This window comes from Polistes canadensis, unplaced genomic scaffold (genome assembly GCF_001313835.1).
Source record: "Polistes canadensis isolate GaletaPanama2010 unplaced genomic scaffold, ASM131383v1 scaffold_127, whole genome shotgun sequence".
NCBI classification, from domain to species: domain Eukaryota; kingdom Metazoa; phylum Arthropoda; class Insecta; order Hymenoptera; family Vespidae; genus Polistes; species Polistes canadensis.
This window is the reverse complement of record NW_014569674.1, coordinates 175249-191527: the sequence shown is the minus strand read 5'-3', so window position 1 is coordinate 191527 and position 16279 is coordinate 175249. Positions and strand designations below refer to the sequence as shown.

At 27.1% G+C, this 16279-nt stretch overlaps 4 protein-coding genes across 5 annotated transcripts in view; 3 read left to right on the top strand and 1 right to left on the bottom strand.

The window, feature by feature from the left end:
• Positions 1-5606, top strand: part of LOC106788145 — a 61515-nt gene extending 55909 nt beyond the window's left edge. For both annotated transcript variants that reach the window (XM_014751146.1, XM_014751145.1), the window contains exons 4-8: positions 317-389; positions 474-566; positions 4498-4524; positions 4883-5043; positions 5262-5606. In XM_014751146.1, the coding sequence (XP_014606632.1) occupies positions 317-389; positions 474-566; positions 4498-4524; positions 4883-5043; positions 5262-5549 (642 nt within the window). In that variant the 3' untranslated portion in view covers positions 5550-5606. The remainder of the gene's footprint in view (positions 1-316; positions 390-473; positions 567-4497; positions 4525-4882; positions 5044-5261) is intronic.
• A 655-nt stretch (positions 5607-6261) lies between these two features.
• On the top strand, positions 6262-8292 carry LOC106788142 (queuine tRNA-ribosyltransferase subunit QTRTD1 homolog). The gene is made up of 6 exons (XM_014751143.1): positions 6262-6584; positions 6669-6818; positions 7101-7559; positions 7653-7855; positions 7927-8052; positions 8131-8292. Exons 1-6 carry the CDS (start codon positions 6468-6470, stop codon positions 8246-8248), a joined length of 1173 nt encoding a protein of 390 aa, XP_014606629.1. The 5' UTR covers positions 6262-6467; the 3' UTR covers positions 8249-8292.
• On the bottom strand, positions 8257-10759 carry LOC106788139 (ZZ-type zinc finger-containing protein 3). The gene is made up of 6 exons (XM_014751140.1): positions 10717-10759; positions 9445-9854; positions 9208-9364; positions 8885-9126; positions 8673-8798; positions 8257-8606 (listed from the first exon to the last, which is right to left on the bottom strand). Exons 1-6 carry the CDS (start codon positions 10757-10759, stop codon positions 8355-8357), a joined length of 1230 nt encoding a protein of 409 aa, XP_014606626.1. The 3' UTR covers positions 8257-8354.
• LOC106788144 (40S ribosomal protein S10-like) lies at positions 10758-13404 on the top strand. Its single transcript, XM_014751144.1, has 3 exons — positions 10758-10863; positions 11349-11493; positions 12790-13404. The coding sequence occupies exons 2-3, from the start codon at positions 11350-11352 to the stop codon at positions 13123-13125; spliced, it is 480 nt and encodes a 159-aa protein (XP_014606630.1). The 5' UTR covers positions 10758-10863; position 11349; the 3' UTR covers positions 13126-13404.
• The last annotated feature ends 2875 nt before the right edge of the window (positions 13405-16279 follow it).

Below are 16279 nucleotides of genomic sequence, written 5' to 3'. Positions count from 1 at the left end.
CACAAATTCTTTACCACGAGTTAGACTCGTGGTTTTCGCTTATGGCACAAATTTTTCACCACGAGTCTGACTCGTGGTTATAGGCCAAAGGGTTAATAATTTGATAACAATAAACGTGATTAACGTAATCGTTATACGAAAAACAAAATTACTTTCCAAAGTATCTAATATATTACACGAATCATTACGTTAGTTAATAACAAAAAAAAAAGTAAATAAATAAATTTTTGCACGTTTCTATCTTAAAACATGATATTTATTAATTCTATTAAATAATTAAAATAAAAATATAAAATTGTCTTTTTTCTTTTTTCAGGGTTATACGCCATTGCACATTGCTATGCAATTCGATCATGAAAACGTTTTCAACTTGCTAGTACAAGTATACGGTAAGTTATATATCCAATTGATTGTACAACACATTCTAATGATTTCGAAATTATAAGAAACATTTCACAACGTTTATACTTCAGGTGCGAATCAAGAGATACGTGATTACAGTGGTAAGAAAGCAAGACAGTATTTAGTTTCTCAAGAGGCCGCAGTTAGCCAGGACACCTTCCGCAGTAAGTAAAAATTTTGTTGTTGTTGTTGTTGTTCGTTGAAACGCTTTCGAATACAAATTCAATTTTACCGACCAAATCTAAGTTTCACCGCTGCCTTTTTAAAACGACTCGAATATAATATCTCTAAAAATAATTCGTTCATTTTTTTTTTTTTTTCTTTTTTTTCATTTTAATTATTTTTAACATCGATTAATCGTTTAGAAAAAAAAAAGAAAAGAAAAAAAAAACAATACGAATTAAATAATACCGAAAAATTGTGTTCGATCGATCACAGGAAATTCCGATTAAAAAAAAATTCCTATAATCTTCCTAATAATCCTAATATCCTTATTATCATATGAAATAATTTTACACAGTGACATGGATGACTAAATAATAATAATAATAGTAATAAAATGATATAAATTTGTTTATTCTAGCAGTAACTAAACAAAAAAGAAATACGTATCATGAAAATCGCACGTGAAGTATAATATAAGAATTTGGTTTTCTAGATTGTTGTCACATGCACCATAAACAAAAATTTTAATACATGCACGTTTAATAATAATTTTAATTAGTCCCCCCACTAAGTTAGTATATTATTTTTTTTTGTTAATTCGGTGGTAAAAAAGTATAAAAATAAAAGAAAAAACAAATAAACGATTTAATTAGATAATAATTAGCGGTGCCTATTGTAGCCAAATTTAGCACTGCTTAATTGTATTTGTGAATGCGTTTATATTTATTATTGCACGTTATTGCTGTCCGAAGGCACCAGCTTTAATCAAATTTTAGCATGACCCTGCTTGCAAGCTTGATCTGTTGACCTTTTCGCGGAAAACGATCGATTGAAAATCGACTATTTTTTTTGTTTTTTTTCTTTTTTTTTCCCCCTCTATTGTTGTTATTTAAATTTCTTAGAAATTAATCGATCGATCGTTGTGCATCCCCTTTACGAACGATATGTTTTATTAATTTTTTAATTAAATTTAAGAGAAAATTAATTTAATTTTCCAATTATTTTTTTTTTTTTTGAAATTATTGTCAATTTGATTGTAATCATAGATTTTTTTAAAAGGAAAGAAAATTTTGCACGTCGTTGATATGAGTTTGATTTTGTTTATAAATATATATACATATATTTTCCTAGCTTGTAAACCCATCTACTTCTCCGAATTCTAATCAACGTCCTACAATTTTTGAACAAAATAAAATATAGAGAAAAAAGAAAAGAATAAGAAAAAAAAAAAAGATTAAGGAAAAGAGAAAGTAAGAAAGTAAGATAGAAAGAAAGAAAGAAAGATAGATAGAAAGGAAGAAAAATGTTGTTTCTCTTTTCTAATTCGAATTCCCCTATGTATCCGTTTTTTACAATTTTAAGAAAAACGAAGATTGATCGGCGAAATCGGAAGGACTATCCTCTATATCGTTCAACGCACTTTAGACTAAGATATTAAAGAGATCGTCGAAGTGAAAGGTTGCGGGATCTCGGTTCGGTGAGTATTTCCTCGGGGTTCTGGATGTATTCTTTTGTTATAGGGATTACTGCTGCTGCTACGCTCAGGCAAGTTCAGAAGCACACCTCTGCTAGTATAGTAAAGCGCTTCTGTCGCAAGATTCATTTTACCGCACGTAAAAGTAAAGTATGACTGTTCAATTGTACCAACGGTATTATATCTACACGCTAACGTGAGTATTTTGGAAATTGTTTGGTCCACTTTATAATATCCATTGAAAACAACAACAAAAATCATTATTCGCGAATCATAATAAACAACGATCAATCCTTCTTCTAACATAATCAAATCTTATTCCGCATTGCATTTAAACTATGTGTTAAACAAAAACTAAGTTATTTAATATAAATATTTGTATTAAATAATGGTTACCTCAAGAAATTTTTGTAAGTAAAGAGTTACCTAAATTTGTATTATTCAAAAGTTGGATTATTAAAATATCGTCTTACAGATAGATTAGTAGGAATTTTAATATCGTGTTATAAGAAGGTTGAATGTGATCATAGGTAACGTAATCTTGACATATTTTTCATGATTTTATGATTCATGACTGTGGACCGATCAATTTCTAACTTTATGCTCGTCACGATTCGTTTTATTCATTAATTTATTTTTTTTTGTTCCTCCCCCCCTTAATTCGTGATATTTGTTTATATTATGGCTTTCATTCGCAAAATCTAACGCCAATCGTTTGTACACACTCGGGGTTTTTTCGTTTTTGTTTTTTTGTTCCTTGTTGTTTATTTTTTCCTTTTTTTTTTGTTTTGTTTTTCTAATTGACTCTTTTTACACGAATCTGAATAATGACTCGACGAATGAACGAACTTAATAATGTTACGCTATTAATTTTTCTTTCTTATTGTTATTATTGTTTTTATTTTTTATTTTCATTTGTTATATATGCTGGTTAGAATTAATTCTTAAGATAAAATCATATTTTTCTCGTGCAATGTTACGCCGTTTAACGCGAAGCATTCGTTGCTTTTATATTTATTTATTTATCAAACAATTTGTATATTTATTTATTTATTTGTTTAATTATTATCGTCGCGTTGTAATTCTTTGACAAAAGTGCTTTATTTTGCTGTTAATATGCGACATGTGCAAAAGTGGCAGTAGTAGATCACCTCTTTTGCACGAAAAAAAAAAACAAAAAATATAACGTTATTGGATTAATTGTAACTAGCAACTTAAAACGATAACGGAATATTATTTTTGTCTTATTGTTAATAAAAAACGAAAAAAAAAAACACACATCTCTTCCAAACTTTGTACACAATTTTTATAAAATATATATTTTTTTTCTCCTCGACGCTTCTTTTTATTTTTTTCTTCAATCACGAAAATCGTTATCGTTTTTCCGTTGTCGATGTTACACTTTAAAAATAAAGCATGTGCAACGAAGTATGCAATGAAATGAGATGAAAGAAAAAATACCTGAAAATTTATATTACTACCACCACCACAACTACTACTATTACTACTACTTACTACCTTATCTTTTGCATCATACTAATTTTCAAGATAACAATATTAACTATCAAATGTTAATTTAATGATACGAATAATTATTTATAGAACATGTCAACTAACTAAGAAATTAATCTTATTTTGTTTATCTTATCCTCTTTTTTATCCAATAAAACCTTCCCATTCGCATAACTCACATAACGCTTAAATTATGATCGACATTTACTATGGAAAGCTAATTTTGTTTGTTTCAAACGAACGATACTTGTGTACGATCATTAATTTTCATTTAAAATAATTATAATCGCGCGCTATTATATATTAATCGAATGTCGCGTTAAAATCTGCAAATAAATGCTGTGATCGAGCCTCTCATTATATAACTTAACGAATACAATAATTAATAATAATAATAATAATAATGTTTTTCTTTTAAATAACTAAAACTTTTCTATCATCATTTTTAAGGGATCATTCTGGTCAAAGTAATGCAAAAGTAAGAATTTTTTTGTTTTTTTTTTTTAATATAAACAACTCGTTATTGGTTCATTTTTAATGACACAATTTAAGTATACATTTTTCAAATAAATTCTCATAGCTAATTGGTTAAAATATAAATATATATATATATATATATATANTTTAATGACACAATTTAAGTATACATTTTTCAAATAAATTCTCATAGCTAATTGGTTAAAATATAAATATATATATATATATATATAACACAATTAAAATATGCACATATAAAAATTGATGTTTCCATAATTTTTGACTAGAATGATCGCTTGATTAAAATCACGTTTGTCTATTTTTTTTTTTTTGTTCTCTTTCTTTCTCTCTATTTCTTCTCTTGCTTTTTATTATAACATCGGCAAAAGCTTAGTTGAAGCCGCGTTTTAAAAGCGGCGAATATAGATGGACATTATTTTTTGTAATAATTTAATATTTTATTTCAGAAATAAAAGCAAGGAAAAAGCATGCAGGTAAGGGGAGCATGATAAAATTTTTTTTAAATCAACCAAATTGATTATCTAATGATTTTATATTTACTTTTGCATAGATTATTTATTGATATATCTCATTATCGATATATTGTTTCAAAAAAAAAAAAAAACAAAACTATATTATGTTTTTATATATTTTATTTAAGTTATATATGTGTTACAACTCTTTAATCTCAAAAAGAAGAAATTTTTCCGACAAAAATAGAAATTTATATAAGTATATGCTATTGTTTATTGTGTGATGCAGTGTTTTTGATCAGATTAATTTTAATTGATTTAATGATAGCTAATTATACGAATACGCTCACGATAATAAAATGATTAATTAAACACACAGAGAAAGATCTTGGTTTCCTACGAATTGGCTCGTTGAACGTACGCGTGAAACGTACGACGGAAGCATTCAGCCAATTTCTGGGTGTGGCAACTAGTAGCAGCAACAGTAACAACAATAGCGAGAAGATTCATAAGTCATGGGGTTCAGCGGATAACGTACAGGTAAATCTAAGTTTTTATTTATTTAATTGTACCAATTATTTAATAATTTTAATAAGAACAATGCAAATATAAAATATTTAAAGTATATAAAAAAAAGAAGATAATAAAATACAAAAAAAAAATAATAATACAAATAACGGAATACCAAAATACAAAATGAAATACTAAAAATATATAATATTTAAATCCTTATTCATTTTATTTTTCTTTTCTCATAGAAATTAGATCAAAAGGTAATGCCACCGCCAAAATATGCGCCAGTTAAAAAACGGAGAAGTAGAAGAAACCAGGATTTTTCAAGGGGTCAACAGCAAACTACAAGTCAACCCAATACCCCATTACTTCAAGGTAAAGCAACGATCCGACAAAACCAGATCACCAATCGTCGGCCAACTTCGACGTCTTCCGTCAATTCTGCCATTCCTACGAATCAACAAAATAATGACTCCGATTCCGACACGGCATGCGGTTTTGATTCCGCATGGCGTGGATCCGCACAACTTTAAAAAATTTGATATATAGTAAATGCAATTTTGAATAAAATTCATTTACTGTACTCCTATATTAATATATAAGTATATTATATTTTTTAATATATAACAAAACGATCCTTTTAATTTAAGTATTTAAACTTTATAATAATTATTATACTTCAATTCTTTTTAAAAATAACATTTTTATTATGTTAGTTCATTGTTTATTCTCAGGATTGTATAATTATTATTAAGTATTATATTCATTTCTTTTTTTAATTATATGTTAATTATTTTCTATTATTTATGTACTAAACTATATTATTCGTCACTATGATTTCTTCTCATAAACCTTATTTTATTAAATAACTCTTAGAAATATGTATTAATTTACGCCATTAGCTTTAAATAACATTTTGTATCGTTAATTCATATTGTTAACAATAAATAAATACCTACTGAACAATATCAAACACTAAAATTACTTCTTCTAAATTCAAATTATTATCAATAACACAACTATCAATATTTAATTTAATAATAATATCTATTTTAATACAAAACTTTAAATAACCAATTTTAAATTTCGTGTAATAATTTTGAATAAAATAAGTAACCAATCAGCTTTCTGATCTGAGAATTTCAAGCCGGACAAGTGCATTTGACCAATCACGAAAGCCAAATATAATACATTTCTCATTGGCTAAATTTTCCAGAATTAGTTTCGTCCGATTGGTTGATAACTAATGTAGCTATGTACTTTTATGACGTTAGAAATGGAACAGAACCTCTTGAAAAGAAGAGAACCTTTTGATAATTTATAGCTATGTAAACAATATTATACTTTCAATAAAACAAGTCAATTTAAATTAAACTAAACAAATAAGTTTTACATACAATATTTAAGTACAATTTTTGTGTATATAATATTATAATTAATTTATAATCAAAATGAAATTCATTCTTGATTCATTAACTTATTGTGCCCCACGTATTGGTACACTAAAAGAGTTTGAAAGATTACCTAATGCTATTTTTGAAACACCACTTCTTCTAATGTATACAAAGGTATTATAAACATTTTCATTTACAAATTAAATAATAAAATGAAAACTGTTATTATAACATTAGATAAATTTGTATTATTTTCAGAGAGGCAGCGTTCCGCATTTAACCAAAGATGTATTTAAAACTGTTACAAAACAACAGCATTTGTTATCTATTTCACTTCCATCTACTTTAAAAATGGAAGAAAGTATTAAGAAGTTGAATATTTCTTTCGCAGAGTTTGTTAGTATGAAGGTATGCGATATCGAATAATTCATAAACTGTTATTATTATTCTTTAAACTTATTGATGTGGTTGTAGTCACCCATAGTTTCATGCTCGCAGTGTACTAATGGTAACTATAGTCATGTACAATAATGTTGTACACAATATGTATATCTTATCAGTGATTATGGTCACCTATTGATATTTTCAATTGATTTACAATTTTCAAAATCTGAGTACTTTAAGACATATGTCATCTTGTGACCGACAACCATATCAAAAAAGTTAAGTTCTTAATAATTTTTATTTTAGGAATACATTAACTTTTTGTCGATACAAGATCCTACTGAAACAACTCCATTAGAATTTCAACAAGCTAATAGTATATCTGTATGGTCTAGAGAAGGAAAAAGTTTATTTACTGCCGATAAATATATGGACTTGGTAGAATCATTTGAACCTGATCTTTATGTCGCACTCTGTGATGGAAATAAACATGATTCAGAGAAACGCATATTGAAAGCCATGGGTAGAAGTAAGATCTTAACAGAACAATGTTTAAGGAGACACGCAGCTTCTAATAAATTGAAATCCAAAAGTATATTAGGAGCTGTTGAAGGTGGCTATGATTTACAAATTAGGAAAGACTCGATTGAGTATTTAAAAGACAAACCAATAGCTGGATTTGTGATAGATGGTTTACACCAAAACGGACCAGGTGTTAAAGATATTCAATGGAAACAAATTAGAAATGTGATAGAACATACAATTGTAAGTCAGACTTGTACGATTATAATTTTGATCCTTTTTAGTTCGCCATAATGTTTTATTTAAAATTTAAATAATAGTACTTATTTTCTTTAGAACTTATTACCTGCAGATAAACTACGCGTATCCTTAGGATGCTGGAATCCATTGGTAACATTAGAATTAATTAATTTAGGTATTGATATTTTTGACTCGTCATATCCTTACATAATTACTGAATGTTCAGAAGCTTTAACATTTCTTTGTGATCATGATAGTTGCAAAAATACAAGTCATGTATTGAAAATCAGTGAAAAAAGGTAAATTTTATGACTAAGAAAAATATAAACCTGATATAATTTTTCTATTAAATATTTTTTTATTCCAACAGTTATAAAGATGATTTCTCTCCAATATGTGAACATTGTGAATGCTTGACATGTAAAAATCATACTAGAGCATATTTGCATCATTTACACATTACCAAAGAATTATTAGGAATGGTATTATTAATGATGTACGTATTGTACTCATAAAAATAATGTTTTCATTTAATTAATATGATTTCTCAAATGTTAATTTTCAATCCTTTTAGACATAATATGCATCACTACATAGAATTCTTCAAAGCAATACGACAAAGTATAAAGGACGACAAATTAAATCAATTTAGAGAAAAAATTAATTTCAAGTTTTCGAAAGAAGATTCCTAACTTGTACTTAAAATTATTTTAATAAATTATTTTACATTTTATGCATAATAGTTTAGTACTGATTTTTTCTATGCTACAAAAATTTATATTACCTACTACTATCTTGTTATTCAGGTAAAAAATTAGGATCAAGATAATTGTAAGAAGTATTATTAAAATTTTGTGGAAAATAATCTAAGTCGTAGCTTTGACTATACTGAGGTGGTTTAACAGGAATTAATTTATGTGATGGATCATGCATAGGATTTTCAGATCCTATTTGAGCAACAGCACAATCACCACATAAATCAACACCAGTTCGACATTGCAAACAATGCCACCTTGTACCTTTTAAAGGTTCCTCTCTGCATACCATACACTAAAATCAAAATTGAAATTTAGATACAATTTAAATAAATATTTTTACGAAAGAAAGTTTATTTACTTTATATCCAACGTGTTTATAGACAGGATATGACTCTTGTTCTTTTTCTGCCTTAACTTGTCTTATTAATTCTATCTGTCTCAATTCAGGATTATCATTTGTGCAAATATTTCCTATATCATCCTCCTATAACAAAAATATTACAATTTTAAAATAAAAGATATCAAAACTTAAGATAAAATAAAAATATCTTGTAGTAATCGAATACAAACAGGCTCTTCTGTAATTGGATGTTCTTTACTGTCATCATTTGTAATAAATGACAAATCTTGATGAGGAAAAAAAGTTGAACGTTTGAATAACATGAAGTTTTGTCTTTGATGACGATGATTTAAACCTTTCTTAACATCGAATTTCACTTTCGGTCCTCTCCCCGGTATTGGCAAACCAGCTCGTAATAATTTGATAAAATACTTTTGTACTCTACTAGATACTTGTTTTGGAGTACGATTACCTATAGATAGAAACAAAATTAAAATACTTCATAAACATGAACCGTAAAAAGAAACATGTATATAATTAATTATTGAGAAACCTAAAGCATTAGCGATTTTAGTCCATCGTCTCATCTCAACTTCTTCAGGTGGATATTCTATCAACAATTCTTCTAAACGTCTTTGTTCCTCTATAGTCCATAATTGATTAAAAGTTTCCGGTTTACTTTCATCGAAAGCACGTCCTCTTACCAAAATCTAAAAGTAACAAATAAAATTGTATCACAAAATGATTTAAAGAGCAAATAATAAGATAAGTTTATTAAATAAATAATAACCTTTCTATTTTCTTGTTCGGTCTTAATTTGTGTTTGTGGTATTACATTTCCATGTCTTGTTTGTGGTCTCATGCGTGTATCAGACATTGCTATATTATACTGTGCCCAATCAATATAAGGAATATCAGCAATCTTCTGCGGTCTTGGCAATTCTGGTAAATCACCACTCTGTAATTGTGCTACAAAAGATATCGGATCCTTCATAGCTTTAGAACGTGCATCATAAAGTTTATCCAAATCTTCAATAGCCTGCGTCCTTTGCGCTTCCAATATCACAATGGTTTTTAGAAGGGAAGTATAATTTTTGTTACCCTTTAATGCCAAATGATCAGATTCAAAATAAAATTCTCTTTCTTCTTCTTCATCTTCTTCTTCTTCTTCTTCTTCCTCTTCTACTTCCTTTTTATACTTTGTTTTTTCTTCTTCCATTATTTACAATATAATATTGCTAAACACATAAAATATTAAATTTCATTTACACAAAACCTAACTTCAAATACATTACCTGGAATGATCAGCTAATGACATCAGTCTGGAAATACTATGATGTATGAGCCATTTTTAACCAATCAGAATTAATCTAATACGCTTCTTGTCCACTTCATTTTCATTCTGTAAAACAACGAACTAACAATATGGAAATCTATTATAAATCGTCGTAGAATTGCATCGGTAAAAAGAAAACAAATTAAAGTATCCATATAACCTCTAATATATTTTATTGTACATATACTATTTATATATTTTATTATATAAATACTTATTAAAATCTATCTTACAATTAGATTATTTATTAGATAAAATTATAATCTTTTATACAAGTAGATAAAATAATATTATATTTGTAAAGGATAAGAGTTTTATAAATCTAAAATATTTTTTTTATGAAGCATGTCGATAAGTATAGATATGGTTTAGGTTTAACAAAATAGTCGGTGCTAAGAGTACCGTTAGTACACTACATAGCCATTAGAGTGCAGGACAAGCAATGAAGTTGTCCAAACGGCGACCAATAGGATCAATCAAAAGAATCAGCAATGCCACGTTATGGTGTTTAAACTAAACGTAGCCTCACTCTCTTTCTCTCTAATTTTTAAACCTTACAGGTTTTAAAATTACACAGAGTGGTTAAAAAATTGAAACAGCATCCGTAATTATTTATCTGATCGTTTATCTTTCCTTTGTGTAATTAAAAAAAAAAGCCTGCGATAAGAATATCCAATTAAATGTTTGTCAATTGTCGCGCCATCTACTACTCGAATATTTGACTACCTGTGTACAATGCTTTATGCATAACGGAAATGTAATTTTCCATATGTCATTTCCGCTTCGAGGATAAGCATCATATTACTACTACATATATATTCCTATATTTCAAGCCCCATTCTTTTCGGAAGGAGATCTATAAGAAGGCTACAAGTACGTTTAATCTTTATTCTAATATTTATTATATCATTATCATTATATTCGAATTTTAGTAATTAATTAAATTTATTAAACATATTTAATAATATTGGCTTATATACTTTGTTAGAGATGCAGTATTTTTTACAATATCGAAGTTTTTCGATTCAGACATGTGACTATATTTTAGGTTATAAAATTGGAGAAATGGAGATTTTTCGATTAAATATTAATGATCTTTTATAATTACTAAAATATTATCTGTAACGTGTTTTTGATAGAAATACAAATATTTTAATGTTTGGCTTATTTAACACGTGTAGTTTTATCAGTTATTTTCTTATTATTTATCAGATATGTTTGGTATTAAACATAGCCATCTGTTAATTCCTTAAAATAATGAACTAGCAAACTCATATATCATTGATATTATACACGATTTGTAATATCTTAATTTTTATTAATAACAATGTCAAATTTAATATTGTAATTATTTTTAGGATGTTGATGCCAAAAAAGAACCGTGTTGCTATATACGAGTACCTTTTCAAGGAAGGTGTCATGGTAGCCAAAAAGGATTACCATGCTCCAAAGCATCCTGAATTGGAATTAATTCCAAATTTACAAGTTATTAAAGCAATGCAGGTAATGTATATTGCTGCATTTAATTTCATTAGAAATTATCATTGAGCGAACTTGCATTTTAACACTATATGTACTATCACTAGTCAAATTAAACTTCTTGCATTATGATTTGAATGCGCATAGCTGCATGCATTGTTATTGAGCAATGACTTAATTGTTTTCAAACTTATGCATACAATTTCCTACATACAACATTATCGAATCATAATTTATATTTATGGGTTTTTTAAAATATGCATTATTTATTCTTACATTTTTATTTTATAAAATATGCATGCATACAATGAGTTTTTGAATATATACTTCTGTTATTTTCTTTGTTTCAAGAAATATACAAATTTTCTAACTTATTTTTCTCGAAAACAAATCTTTATATGAAACAATTTTATTCTACATTTTCAATTCAGTTTTCTGTGTAGAATCATCCTATTCTTGTTTGTATTAACAATTATTGAATGATACTCTGTATGTAGCCTGTTGTGTCTATCATGCTCAAAAAATTTATAATAATTACTTTTCTAAGATTATGCAGTCGATACAAAAGAAAGCTTATTTAAATATGGTATGATCAACTGAAAGCAGAATAAGACTTTTTATTACATTATCTGAAGGAAACTCTATCTTTTATTGCAAAAATATAAGGAAACCATATAATTAGGGGGGGGGGGCATTATGATCTTAAAACTATAAAAGAGAGCATCGCAGTATGAAAGTTTCAGAGCAATTTTTTTGCACTTCAAGTTATAGGAGCTAATTCGAAAAAAGAAAATGTTAACTAAGAGTACTTTGACACGATGATTTTGTATTTCGTATTTAGTTTATTATTCCATAGCAAATATTTATTCTAAAAATTTTAAAGAATTCAAAAAATATAATATTATAGCAGAAAAAATAAATAACATATATGAAAAGTGTTTAGATTTTAATGGACAGGAATTTTTTGAAATTGAAAATAATATGGAAAAAATGATGATCCATTTGACATAACTGATAAACTAGAGTTTTCATACAGTCATAATAAAAGAGAATATATTTTAATTGAAATGAATTTAACTAATTTAATTAATTTAGTACTAAATTGACTATTATTTACATTGAATTGATAAACATATAAATTTTTGTTGACATGTTTGCTATTGTGCCACAGCGAAAAAATTTTAATCACAGTCTAGAATTTATTTTGCTTTAGTTATCGTAACAAATGTTTGATGCTAGACTCTCAATCGAAATTATTAATTCACATATGCGTAATACTTGTAGCGAATGTTACTAACAATTTTTTTTATAATTTTTCAGTCCCTTAAATCCAGAGGGTACGTTAAAGAGCAATTTGCGTGGCGTCATTTCTATTGGTATTTGACAAATGAGGGAATCGAATATCTGCGTGGATTCTTGCATTTACCACCAGAGATTGTTCCTTCAACACTTAAGAGGCAAGTAAGGTCTGAAACTTCAAGACCTAGGCCTGCAGCAGGACCAAGAAGCGAAGCTTCTAGACCAACAGAAGACCGCGCTGGATACAGGAGAGGACCTGGAGGTCTTCCTGGACCTGGCGATAAGAAAACTGATGTTGGTGCAGGAACTGGTGATTTAGAGTTCCGTGGTGGTTTTGGACGTGGAAAAGCTCCATAAATGATTACATATTAATAAAGATATATCAAACAAAATATCTTGGCATCATTTACTTTTTCTAAAGATATCAACATATGAAAAACTGTTGCATTAACACTTAGCCAACTGCTCGGGGTGATCTCTCATTTACATTAGCAATACTGATGGCTAGCAAAGTTTAGCTTACTCAAGCGTGGTTGCAAATGTATAATTGATTGTGGAACATGCGCTTGGATAAGGGTTAATATATCATTGTTTTTGTGTGCAGACTATATCTATTAAAGTATATGAAACAAAGAAGTTATTTCTATTACTCATTTCTATTTGAATAAAATTTTCACATTCTAAAATATAATAAGAATCCTTTTTCTATAATATTTATATTACTATCTTCAGATCAATTTTGAGTAAATATATTCAAAAAATACTTCTTATTTTAGATTTTTATCAAACTTACATATTTCATCTATTTTGATGTATGGATTAAGAGTTTGCCAATAAAAATGCGCGATAATAATTTTTAAACTATGAGTATTTTATAGTTTTTGATATAAAACATTAATTCTTTTATTTTGTTAACACGTTTAACATCAAGTAACATATATCTAGGTGATGGCTTTTTTATCCGTATACAGGTTGCACTTTTCTTTGTTCAATTAAAACAAAATTTTGGAGGTAATTTATAATAATTTTATTTTTGTAATACTATTAGAATGAAAGTATAAACGATATAAAGTAATAATAAACTGTAAAGTTGACAATATATATACTAATAATAAAATAGAATAATAAAATAAAATAAAATATTCCTTCTAAGGAACGATAGGATAGTTTCATCAACTACAACTTTTGGACTGGGTAAAAATATTTTCTTATAATTATCTGTAAGTATTTCCGCTTTGGTTTTGAGTTTTACCGATAGTTTGCGTATCCTGCTTTCTTGAGAAAGGTTTTAGTGTTAAGTTAATATGTTCAATAGTGTGTTTGACCATTGACATCTCAAATTTAGATTGTCCATTGCTGAACAGTTCTTGGATTTTAAGACCTTAGCAAAAAATACAGAAGTACATAAAAGCACAAAAGTCCCCTGTCTTATCTACCTAGTTTTATCTTAGTTACTACTACCGGGACCACCAGTGGGCAAAAGTAAATACTGAACGCGATGACAGTACAATACTATCGAAGAATACAATATTCTTTAATAATACATGATATATTATTTGATAGTATATATAGTATAGTTATATTATAATAGAATTTCAAATAATTATATTTAATTTTTAGCGTATAAACATGTGTGCGCCTTCAGAAATGCATTTATAAATATATTTTAAAAAGTAGTCATTTAAGGCGTTCAAATAGAAGAAAATCTGAGAGGTTTATTGTTAAATCCAACGATGATCACCTGTAATAAGAAGAAAACTATATTAATCATACAATCAAGTGATACAATGGCTTGACATATAAATCGTCCAATTCGCAGATGTACTTTTCAATTGAATTCTCTATTTATTTTTATCAAATCTCTAATAACCGATGCAATGAAAATAAAATTTAAACGCGTGATTTTACATTTACATAAAATATATAAAAAAAAAGAAATAGGAAAAGTACAAATACTAAGTTACTAAAAAGAATAATATCTATTAATTATTATGTGAACTACTTTTAAACTGCATTATATAGAAAAGAAAAATTGAAAATTTATAAAAATACGATAAAAATGAAAAATCTTAAAGACGAAATAAGAAAAGAGAAATTACATGCAATATATTAGTTCTGTTTTATGCTAGAATAGTAAGAGGGTTCCGATATTTATTGAAAAACGAGATAACATAGTTCTTTATCTACATTTCTTTATTCGTGTTACATTTCGATATAATTTTGTAATTAATCAAAACGTTAACCGCAGCAAGTATGCTCTCATTTTGAAATTGTGATTTACTTGAATCATGAAACTCATATTGCGATGCTCTGGGAACACTAGTGTATCTATGAACTTCTATAATAAAATTATATCCTATAAAATAGTAACGAATTTGGTAAAAAAATAAAACAAAAGTAAATTGAAATTGCATATAATTAAATTATTTATTTTATTTATTTTTGTTCTTAGGATAAAAGTACAATTGTTACATTAACACGATAATTGACAAATTAATTTTTAGTAGGTTTATTTCTTTTTTCATTTATTTATTTTTTTTTATTTCAAATAAAAGCACAATTACTACAACATAACATGTTATTTTTACGATAATTGATTTTTCTACACACGAGAAAAATCCCATCGAGCATGATCAATACTATTGTTTCTATGAACATTTTATCATAGACACATTTATTTACAATATTCAAAAGTTATGAATACACGCGCACAAACATATACAAACACACACACACACATACACGAATACCTCTATACAATTATCGAATAAACTAATATTTACATCTTAATTAAAATGATTGTCTCAGTTACAACAGATTTACAAAGATATATGAAGTAGAATTTCCAGTATCCGAATTAATAGGAAAGCATAACTGTTCGAGTGAAGAAATTTTTGTATAGTAAAAAAAAAACAATTTTTCGCTACACTTTTATCATTTTTTAGTTTACGAATGTAAGCATTTAATCCTACTTCTGATATTTATAAACAATTTATCTAAGATTAAGGATTTTAATACTAATAATAAGATTATAAAATCCGTATCAATTTGACGAATTCGGATTTCACATGTGCAAACTTATAAAAATCATTAATCTTATTTTTCAGCAATTTTTGTTGATTTTTATAACCCCTTCGGTTTTCTCTAATTTTTTAAATTTTATATAATGTATATCCCAAAATACGTATCTTCCATTACCCATCAATTTGATAGGTGTTTGTAAAAATATATATATACAAAAATATCCGTAAATCTAGTAATTAAATAATAATGTGAAGTGTCGCGTGTTATCTAATAATTGAATCTTCATTCATTTTTACCTAAAAATGTATTACTCTTACTTTATTCTTTTTTCGACACTCGCATCTTTTTCTCTCTTATGGTTCTCTCTTTCGTAGAATTATCATTTCCCCCACTCTTACACATATTTTGAGAAAGTTACATTTGCATTCGTACTCAATTTAACAATACGTTTATTCGACAAAGAGAAAAACTATCGCTGATCATTTCC